Source organism: Monodon monoceros, unplaced genomic scaffold, assembly GCF_005190385.1.
Source record: "Monodon monoceros isolate NGI ecotype Baffin Bay Population unplaced genomic scaffold, NGI_Narwhal_1 Super_Scaffold_14, whole genome shotgun sequence".
Lineage (NCBI taxonomy): Eukaryota > Metazoa > Chordata > Mammalia > Artiodactyla > Monodontidae > Monodon > Monodon monoceros.
In genome coordinates, this window is record NW_021703770.1 from 1,542,450 (window position 1) to 1,553,533 (window position 11,084).

General features: G+C 46.4%; 1 protein-coding gene across 4 annotated transcripts in view; it reads left to right on the forward strand.

Moving 5' to 3' along the window:
* The window catches only part of AGO2 (argonaute RISC catalytic component 2), a 57,520-nt gene extending 48,221 nt beyond the window's left edge, over positions 1–9,299 (forward strand). For 3 of the 4 annotated variants that reach the window (XM_029222571.1, XM_029222569.1, XM_029222568.1), the window contains one exon: positions 65–9,299. In XM_029222571.1, the coding sequence (XP_029078404.1) occupies positions 65–173 (109 nt within the window). In that variant the 3' untranslated portion in view covers positions 174–9,299. The remainder of the gene's footprint in view (positions 1–64) is intronic. The other variant, XM_029222570.1, reaches the window with a different exon arrangement.
* The last annotated feature ends 1,785 nt before the right edge of the window (positions 9,300–11,084 follow it).

Sequence of the window (11,084 nt, forward strand, 5' to 3'; positions counted from 1 at the left end):
TCTCTCTCTCTCTCTCTCTCTCTCTCTCTCTCTCTCTCTCTCTCTCTGTCCCCCGTCCCCACAGTGCTGAAGGAAGCCACACCTCCGGGCAGAGTAACGGACGAGACCACCAGGCGTTGGCAAAGGCAGTCCAGGTCCATCAGGACACGCTGCGCACCATGTACTTTGCTTGACATGTCTTAGTGTTTACGATTGTGCACCGAGTTGGATTCACATGAGACCAGCTACACTCAGACCAACAAATGCCCAGCCCTTCCGTGACAGCCAGCATCGAACATGAAACGCCATTGATTTTAGTAGATTCTCCACTTTCCAGAATGCCTTCCGTCCCAGATTTCAAACTTGGATTTTGAACTGCAGACCTGTATGAGACCCCATTGTCGTAGGAAATATGGTTTGCCAAAATCTTATAAGCTGCTTATGAAAATAGAGTCCCGTGTTTCCTAAAAATCTCCTAAAACCAGTCTACGAACTCAGGGCTTTAAAACATTTTTAATTTATTTGGTCGTTCGATTTACTTGTTTTTAACACATGATTCTATATGAAATTGATGGGCTCAAACTAGCTGTGAACGTTCTGTGAGAGTGAAAGCAACATAAAACACATTGTGGTTTTAAAGCCTTGAACATTCTGATGCTGTCACTAAAGTTTATTTCAGAGTGACACCTGTGTGCTCCTGACCAGCTGTCCGGGATCCGAGGGCAGGGGCCAGGCGAGGCGCCCTGGTGTCTCTCGTTCTGCCACTGCCCGCCTTTCACTCAGCCCGAAGGAAGGAGGGGTGGCAGAAGGTGGGCCGTGTGTGTTTACAACATTTATAGGTCCAGAGGGATTGGCAGACAAGTGCCATTTTAATAAAAATTTATTTAAAAAAAGAAAAAAGACAATATGCCGACAGTCTAATCATAAGATTTGTCCTGTAGGACTGTGACGTTTATCTTCCAAAGTTTCTGAAGAATACGGGTCTGTGGTGATAAATACAGTACAATCCTTTTTCACTGTTATGTCTTTAATGTAAGAGAAAAGTATATATATCTGGTTTGCAGTATTAATGTGATAGATAGATGCTGTTTTTCATTTTACTGACTACGGGGTGCTTTTGTGATCTGTTTAGCATATCAAGAGTGTTTTGGAGCCTGGAGCCTGGACCACCCTTGTGGTTTCTCAGTGCTTAAGTACAGGAGTATGCAATTGACTCAGTGCCCGCGGCCCACCCCCTCGTGTAGACCGCGCAGCCTGGACCCTCAGGAGGACGGAGTGTGCTTCCAGCAGTCACTCCCCTCCCCGCCTCATCCCCGTGTGTCGCTCAGCCAATTAAGCACAAATGGAATGTATGTATCCTTCCGCTCCTGGGAATGAGTCTGCGTGTCGGCGTGCACTTCTCTCTGCGTGTGGTTTGTTAGACAAGCGTCATAGGATCTATGCACTGAAACACAGAGAAGGCTGTCGGTGGTGGCGCTCTGCGGGCTGCGAGGCCCGCGTTCCGCGAAGGAGCCCAGCCCTCGGGAGGATGGCTGATGGCGAAGCCAGCAGCAGAGGCAGACCCTTCTGCTAGGATTTGCGTGCTGGGCCCCGGACGTGGGTTTGCCAATCTAGAATCCATTGCACTAAGAATGATACCGTGGACAGCTCGACAGGGCTAACAGCAGAGAGCTCCGTTTGTGCTCAGTGGGCTTTTTGTCCTTGTAGGCGGTTTTCTGAGAATCCAATCCACGTTCAGTACAGAGATTCTAGGAAGGAGATGAGCCTTTCCCTAGTGCTGCTTCGTGCTCTGTAGGTTTCCTCTGGCCCTGCTGACGGCCCTCCCATCCCGGCCTGACATTACCTCTGGCACTGTGGTGGAGTGAGGGTCCCAACCAGGGTGCCTCGTGCTGGGGTCAGCGCCCGCCTCGGTCTTGTGTGAGGGCTCCGCGGGGGCAGGGAAGCGCTGTCATGGACACTCGGCCTGGATTTTGGCGGCAACGACAAAGGGGTGACTATTATTTGTGACAATATATACTCAAGAGTGGTGTGTGTGTGTGTGTGTGTGCGCGCGCGTGCATGTATGCGCGCGCGCGTGTGCGTGCATGTGGGTGTCTTATTAATGGCATTAGTCTCTTCTTGCTGTATCTTTTTTTTTTTTATGTCTTTTTAAATGACAGAAGCCTCTGCTCTAAAAATGTTGCAATTCCCTGTCATTTTGTTAGCAAGTGGCACTTTCTCTCGTTCAGAAGGATACCAGTACACTCTTGGCTTAAGTTACCGGGAGCATTCAAGCTAAGGAGGGAACCTTTTCACTAATACACTTTTAAAATCTGAACTTAGGTTAGTTTTCAGTCATTTTTAGGATCATCTAGAACCGTGTGTCTCGAAGGTATGTTTCTACCACTTGCAACAGGATCTCGGTGGTCGGGGCATTGGCCGTAAAAACGCTGTGACTCCTGTGCTCGCTGCGGCCTCTGGGGTGGCGGCTGGGCATCTGCGTTTTACACCATCAGCTGGGGGTCCAGGGCTGCCTGGAGTCCGAGAACCTCTAATCTAGAGCCTTCTGGAGAGTGTGCTCCCTCAAGCACTGAGGGCCCAGCAGGGAGGGACTCCCCAGCAATGCAGGGAAACGTTTTCTAAACGAATACACTGGGCAGGATCACAGGCTGGCAGAAAATGAGACCTAAATTTTTAAAAAATCGTTTTGAAGGAAAAGTTTTCTTTCTAGAGGGCCAAAGTACTTTGAGAAAAGTACTTGTTACAGCCCTGCGCTTGTTTTATAAAACTTTTACTACTTAAAAGCATTCATAAACCAAATGTCTCCAGCTGGGTTAGCTGCATACCTTTGTACATGTCTGATGGTTCAGAATTCAAATGGCTGTAGTTACAATTTCTCAGGTAAAGAACTGTTTTCCCAAATTTCTACCAATCCCCCCCCCCCGCCCCATTATTAGGATAAATTTTGAGACAGCGTAAAACCTCAAGGTGCAGTAGAATAAGTCCAAGCCCTGTTCACGTGGAAGCCAAGAGAGGCCCTGCCCGTTCTGTGTGGGTCACGCCCGCCCAGGGCAACCTCGTGGCCGCCCGAGAAGGGCTCCGGGCACCTCCGGCCTCTGCCTGCGTTTGACGGGTTTCCTGAGGCCTGTGCGGGGCTGTACAAATTGCAGAGGTGCCCACTCGCCGGCTTTGCCTGACCCCACTAAGTAAGGTGTGCCTTGCTTTAAGCAAACTGAATGTGAAAATTATGAAGTAGAAATCTGGATTAATTTCAAAGAAAAACTGGGATTTATCTCTTCAGAAGAGGTCTCCCAATTAGACCCTTATCCTGGTACTCTTCCTAATATATTTTAAACTATTCACCGTAAGAAAAGTTAACATATTCCCATCCCTTCACCACTTCCTATTACGTTCGACAAGCTCTCACCCTAATAGCTAAGCGATGAAAGAAACCCGGGGGAGCTGCTTCAAGTCGCCGTTTTGTAGGAGAGCCCTTTGGCCCTGCTGAGATTCCATCCTGCTGTTTGTGTACTTATTATAATAAGCTCAGATGTTCCTAGTTCAGATAAATGTTGTAAAGCTGGGCATACCTATACTTTTAGAAAGGGATTGTTTTATTTTGGTTTTGGTTTTCTGTTTTGAGAAGACTTCACATATACACTTGATACTACATTTTAGGGTCTGCTTTCTCTTTTCAAGATTGTGTTGCTTTTTGGTAGTGTCCTCACACTCCCGTGCATGAATGTTTGCACTCTAGAACCACGAGCGATCCCTGGCCACTGCGCTGGCTTCCCCAGGAGGGACTTGTTGGAAGTGGAGTGATTTCCGTGCTGTGTGAGTCTGGCCGTAAGCAGTGCTGTTGTGATGTTTACCCCGGCGTGTGCTCATTAGAAGAGACAGTTGAAGTTCAATTCCTGCAGCAGGGTTGTGGGCGGGTGGGTGTCGATGTTATATTGTTTGTTATTTTTATTGTTGTTAAATGCAAATGTTGCTATTTATTGTTTCCTTTCTGCTCTGGTTTCATTTGGCTGATACGGATATTCCAGTGCATGTGGTACCTGATGAATATGATAGAAATTCTTTTCCCCAACTTTTATAAATTACCTAATGTTTACCTGCAAGTTTGCTGGATGATTTATTTTTGAAAGCCACAAGTGTAATTTTTCTGGATGAATTGTTTTTCTTAGATATGCGGCAATGTAATTTAACATTGATCTGCAGGGTGACTTAAATTTTATTTTTACAAGGCAGTTTTTCAGTCAGATTATATATTTGATACAATATGTTAAGGGTAGACCAGCCAAGCGTTGTGCAGTTGGGACACCAGACTGTCTCGAGGAGGCCTCTGGAGGCTGGGGCGGCTTCTCTTGGTTGCTTGGCGTCGTGGAAGCACTAGGCTGTTTCATGGAGCCACCCGTCAGGATCTGGATGGAGTCCTTGAGTGGGACTTTGATCTGTTGGGCAGTTCAAAGGATTTTTCATGGGCATTTTCCTACACCTAAGGCAGTTCCATTAGGAGGAGCTTTAGACGTTGACATAATCCAGACAGTGGACAATCCCAGTGGCCCAGACAAGCCATAGAAATTTCCCTGTGACCTCTCTTTAACTCATCTCTCAAACGCTCATGAGAAAAGGAATGTACAATGAATAGAAACTTCCTCAGTGTTCATACGCCTCACTTTCAGAATGCAAATACTTTGTATTTTAAGCCCTCCCCCAAAGGAACCAAGAATATTCTCTCTAGCTGCCGTGCCAGCAGTTTCGGCTGCTGTGACGTTTCTCAGTGTAGACACAGTGCACGTGTGACTTCGTAATAGGGCTGTCCGTGTTACACACACATGCTGACTTCTTTTGTAAGGAAAATTTTCAACTCGAAATAATTGCACTGATTTTTTGACAGCTTCCTTTTTATTATGTCCAACTTTGCATCTGCTGTACTTGTTTGAAATGATTGTAAATAGATTTAGGATAGCAGAAATGATGTAATACAATGCGTTGCTTTGTTTTAGTGATCCTGCCACGTTTTTCAGTATTATGTGTTAGAGCCGTGTGGGCTGGCCGCTGCCCTTCCCCCTCTACAGCCATGTGTATGTGTGTGTGTTGACCATTCATGAAGGACAGATTAGCCTCGTTGCTGTCTTTTTCTGGAAGGAAGTTTGCAGTGTATTGGAAGAAGAGTGTGCTCTCTCCTTGCGGTCTGAGATTTAATTCCAAGAGGATTAATTGTAAATCCTTTGAATGCTTCTGGTCTGTTTAATTCCTCGTTACTTGCCATGACTCCCTAAAGCATTTGCTGCTAGCTCCCTCCAGCATTTGACAGCTTGGATAGGAAGCATCTGAACGGCCAATGTTACTAGAGAGTCAGGGCCTCCCTTGCTTCTCTTTGGTCACCCGTCATTTGAAAGCCATGAGGTCGCTGTTATGTCAAAACTGTCATTTGTGGCTTAACCCATAGGTGCCAGGCAGACCTGAAAGGCAGGCTGTTCCTTTAGGCCTCGTGATTTGGCCAGATGAGAAGAAGTGTGTGCTCCAGTCCACAGTGTGTAAGTTCTGTCTGTGATCAGGTTACACAGTATCAGACACACAAAGGAGCTTTTACACCCAAACCAGCCATCTGAGTGTGTGTTAGTGTCACGTCGATGCCACCTCGGTGCCCTCACTTAGTGCTTTTTTGGATCTTTTGCCATTTTATTGTCTAAAGTGAATGTATTGGCTTAGCCATATCACTACAGAAGGTGGTTTCTAATACCTTTTAGTTTAAAAATAAATAAATAAACGCAGATAAAGGCTACCTCTGAATTCTCAATAGATTCATGTTTGCTTTTAAGTGTAGCTATCCACACTGAAAATAGCCAAAATGTTGCCTGAATCAACTGAATTGTGAACATCTCTCTGTTCAGTTCTGGCTTGAAAATTTGTGTGCCATACTGTGACCCACGGGCAGTCCCCTCCTCCCTCTCTGGGTGTCCAGGGTGGACCAGGGACTCCTCAGGGCTGCCCGGCTCCGAGATGTTAGGACTCTCAGTGGCCAGCAGGAAGGAAACACAAGGGCCTTTCTGCACCGTCCTCAGGTGCAGGGCCGTGTGTGGTGGGACCTGGAAGCGACCCGCTGTCCTGGCTTTTCACTTTCCTGTTTGACATAAGGAAGCACTTTTTTTTTCTGCTTTACTTATGAATGGGTTGAAAGTGTCTCCTTCTACTCTCTTCTCCCTTTTTGTACACTCTGTAAAATCACAAAGGTGCTTAAACACCGACTCTTGTGCAAATAGTACTTCAGTAGCTGCATGGTTTCAAAATGCAGTGCAGATGTCGTCGACCTTTGACTTGGGAGCCTTGAGTTACTAATCACTCTATACTTTAAAGTGAGCTAAGGTTTGAAAGCAAAATGTTCTGTTCAAATCCAAGGCCCTTTGCTTGAAAGGAGCACAGGGTCCAGGGCGGCAGCGTCCTGAAGTAGGGGTTCCTGCTGCTGGCGCCCTGGACCAGGATGCCAGCCTGCGGGAAGACTGGCCTGGGAGAGCTCGGCATCACGTGTCATGAACCACTTTGCTGTCAGAAATCTCATCTGCTCGCACGCTGCTGTGGGTTGGTCAGTGTCGCCCCCCTGCTCCTTCGCGTCTTTTCTTTAGGTTCCTCGTGTTCTCTCGTCTTCAGAAGGTGAGCTTTTGCTCCCGATCACTTGCGCTGGTTTGCTCCTGAGTTCTGGAGGGACAGTTGGGCGGTGTTGCAGTTGCAGGCGTCTGGGTGTGAGGAGGCGGCTCCGCTCTCTTCTGGGCGCTCATCAGACCTTGACTTTGGCCCAGAGAGGTTCCAGGTGCACCATTACGAGGAAGTCCTTGCCTTCAACGCTGCATGCTGCGCTTTAATTCCGAAAGCGCCAAGTGTCCTTTGCAGTCTAAGAATGTGTAATCCTGCAGTCGTGCTGTCCTATAGACACAGACCACCCTGAGAAGCGTGGACACTGGGGAGCGTCCGCTACCTCTGCTGACCTGCTTCTGGGGTTGCTGGGCTCCGCTGAAGTGGCCTCATTTTCAGCCAGAAACCCATACAGGGCTTTTTGGGGGCCGCTGCGCGGCGGCCGGCTCCTCGCTTTAGTGATGTCAGCCGTTGACTCAGATCTCCCACCTGCTTTCTGCACTCATGTCCCCAGCGTCCCGACGTGGGCCTCCCCCGGCATCTTTGCGTTCACGAAAGATAATTAAAGATGAGGGAACTGAAGATTACTGGTGCTTTTGTTAATACTTTTCTGTCTTATTGGTTGATGTGAAAAATTCAGGTGCGTTAGATCTTTAAACGCCCTTGGTGGTGTGACTGTAGGCTTGGGTCCTCACCTCACCCCCCTTCTTTAGGCGGTTGGAGGAGGCTGAATGATCTCCTAGTTACAACTTCCTTGGCCTCAAGTAGTTCAGAGTTAAAGCTACAACACCAAATATTGACTCCTCCCCCCCACCCCCAAGGGTCTCCAGGAGCTCGATGTTCAGGCCAACCTCATTTGGTACTTCTGGAATCTTCAAGGTCCTCAAAACCATGAGTTGATGCTAGGAATGTGCCCCCTCGCCGCCCACCACCACCTACCGGGCTGGGGGGGGGGGTGCGATGCGGATGGGCTGCCCGGCCCCGCTGGACGGAACTGGGAGGCCCAGGGCTCCTCTGGACTCTGGAGATGCTGGGAACGATGCTGGGGGGTGGGAGAGGGCAGCCCCTCTGACCCAAGGGGCAGGCGGTGCCCAGGCCTCCCCTGGTCTCCAGAGGCCAGGGGTGCCAGACTGAATGTGTTCTGGAGACCCCGTCTCAGCCTCCGTGCCTTTCAAGTCCAGTCCTCAGTGTCCTTTCGAAACCACGGTGCGGCTGCGTTGTTGGGAAGGAAGCCTGGCCCGGCGCACGCTCAGGCACCGGCGCTCTGCCTTGGAAGCCGCACCGCTCCTCGGCTTCTGGGCACTGGCTCCTGCGGGAAATCGCTGGGTTCTGGCCGCGTGGCTCCTCCCAGGCCCAGAGCACGTCCGTCCACAGGACCCCTCTCCTAGTCGAGTGCTGACCGTGACCGCCGGCAAACCTGGGGGGTTTGTTCTCAAGGTCACTCAATGAGAATGTTGAGCGTAATGGAACTAGATTGTTTTCAAAAAGGAATTGGAATTGGAGTCGTGTCTTTGTAGAATGCGTGGGAAGTCCTCAGATGTCAGGTGCCATTTCAGTTGTTGGAGTGCCCCGCGTTGTTGTTGTTTTGTGACGTGCTGGGAAACTGCTTCCTCGCGAGTGGTGTCACCTGGAGCTGTGCACGTAGGACTCGGGTTTTGACGTCTCGAAGATGCAGGTTTTAGCTCTGACTTTTCCAAGCCAGGTATTGAGTTGAGCAGTTTTCTTGGCCGACGGTCTAGTTAAAAGCCACTCTTTCTCTGTCAGTGGATGGTTTTAAGCGGGGGAAATAACCCAGTGTTACTTATTTTAAACTGTCTAGAAAAGCCTTCAAGGTGGCAGCTCTTGGCCCTTCTGTCTCCCCCTATATCCTCTGTTCTGAAAGGCAGAGGCACCAGGCACCGGGGGGGCTGCGGGCGGCTTTGGGGGGCCGTAACACAGCGATGACGTGGGCTCCTCTTCAAAGCCAAACAAACAGACACGCGGCTAAAATCCTGGAAGTCTGCGGTTTAGCACTGAACTGAAATCCGCCTCCCAAGTTTGATAGTGGATTTTACATGTAGTTGTTGAAGGTATAAATTCATGTTTTGTAACTGTAGCGGCAAGTGAGTTTTTACTTTTTAAAAAGTTTTAAGGGAATAATTGTAAGTTTCTGTGCAGCAAAGTGGCTAATTATTCATTAAATACAAGAATGTAGTGTCTAAATCCAGATTTTTTCTTACCTCTGGTACATTCAGATTACTTACCTAATATGTATTGAGGGGTTTTAACCCTGAGTTTTATCGACTTTTCTAGTTTTATTTTATTTTTATAAAATAATTGAAAAAAACAAAAATGAATTCAAAAGTTCCATAGGTAGATCTTGCCCCTTCTTAATTTTCTCCCACAAAAAAAATTTTAGAAGACATTTTGAATCAAAATGTATTATGACCATTTAAAGTTTACTGTTTTCTAAGAAGCTGAGCAGCTAAAGGGCCTCATTTCAGGTGGTACTGTGCGTACTGTCTGCGGACTCGTTTACCTGTGCGGTGGGTCTACGTGACGATGTCTTGTGCTTGCAATATAGAAACCGTGCAGTGCTGTTGTGTACATTGACAGTTCCTGTATAAACTAGTATTTATATACATTGGCCTCTCTGTATAACTTTTCATTTGCTTACATGAATTGTAAAATTAAATATAAAATTATAGTACCTGCTAAATACAAATCTGAGGCTTCCTGTCCTTGTCTTTAGTTTAATACCATTCTGTGTGTTTTGAGGATGTCCAATGCTTGCATGATGGTAGGTGGTAATGCCACTTTAAATTAAGCCTTAATCAGATGTTAAATTTGTAAGTTTCACAGTATGCAAAAATATTAGGCAGAATGAGTTTAAACTGTTCAGATCAAGATGCTATATCATAACTCAACACGTCTTTTCTCCGGAGTTATAAAGGGAAACTTTCAGTGATACAGCTCTGTCTCGCTCTCTCGCTCTCTCTCGCTCTCTCTCTCTCTCTCGCTCTGTTTCTGGTCTGGCTTGGCTGTTGCCATTGCTTGATGAAAATGGACCATTGTGCATTTCTGTGGCAGTCAGTCAAAAAGACCTGTTCTGAAAGTCTTGAGACTTTTTCAGGGTTATTTTGAAATGTTTGATTTTTTTTTCCCTCCAGTCTGAGATGTACTTAGGGCTGATGAAGAGCATGATTTAGGCACAAACCTTTGCAAACCTGCTCATGTTCTAAGCTTTCTTCCGGTAGTGCCACCTGTCGTTGCTTCTGCATATGATTAAATGGATTTTTGTTTTTGTAAAAGCATCTTAAATTTAGACATAAAATGGAGGGGACCCAGCTTTCTTTTACAATGTGGATCTACCTCAGTTAAACAGTTGGGTGCTATTTACTAAGTCTGTCAAATTGAATTGGAGAAAGTAACAAAACAGTGAAATATAACTCCACACAAAGCTTGAAATCATAATTTCCGTTTATTTAATAATATCTATTTATTTTGTGCCTTTTGTGTTGAATCCTAATGCATTGAAAAAATCAGTATGAAATTAAATATTTTATATTGTACATGGGGAGAAAAAGCCCAATTGGCCATGGAATTTGATAGATCACCCCAGCCAACTAAACACTAACGTATACTGGAATCCCAACTGCCCTCTTGTGAAAAGAAACATAGAATTATGTCCAAGAGCAAATTTGACATTTTACAAGCAAATTCCAAACTCTTCTACGCATATATTTGTAGCTATCACTTCATTTTCTGTGCCAATGAAGGGGCGACCAAAAACAACTCACAAACACTCTTGTCATTGCTTTTTCACCACACGTGCCCTCCCGGCCTTCCTCTGGCGTATTTTATAAGTTTATTTCATAAGCAGCGAATGGACTATTGTTGATTTCATCTCTCCCACCCTCCTGGTGTGGGTGTTGGTGACCATCGACAGAGGAAGGGGAGGGCCGCTGGCCGTGGAGCGGGGGGTGGGGGGGGGTGGGGGGGGTGCTGCCTGCAGCAGCAGCCCCAGGGTTTCTGTAAGTTAGGAAAGCTTTCTGGCAGGTGAGAAAATCGGGTAGATCGATGACTTTCCATGCTTTTATATTCGGCAGTTTACAAGTCTAGACTTTTCCTACTACGGCAATCTTTTTTAACTTAATTCTTTGGAGGTAACACAATATTTTGGAGTCTTAGGAATTTGATTTTATACCAATAAGAAATAAAAATTAGGGATCTTTCCTGTAGTATATAGTTTTACTATTTTAAAGAGATCTCTGAATTTTACAAGAGAACCAACATTCCTTAGTGGCGTAACTTTGAAAGTTGATTTGGGAGGCTTTTCGCTTCAGGATCTCAAAAAAATTGGGATGATTCTAGTTAAATGTTTTTAATTTTTAAAATTCCATCAGGTCAATACTTAAGCTATATTTTGTAAAGAGTAAATCATCCTTTAGTATGCTGCATGTAAAGATCAGCGTTGTTGCACTTTCTCAATAATAATAAATGCCCTACAA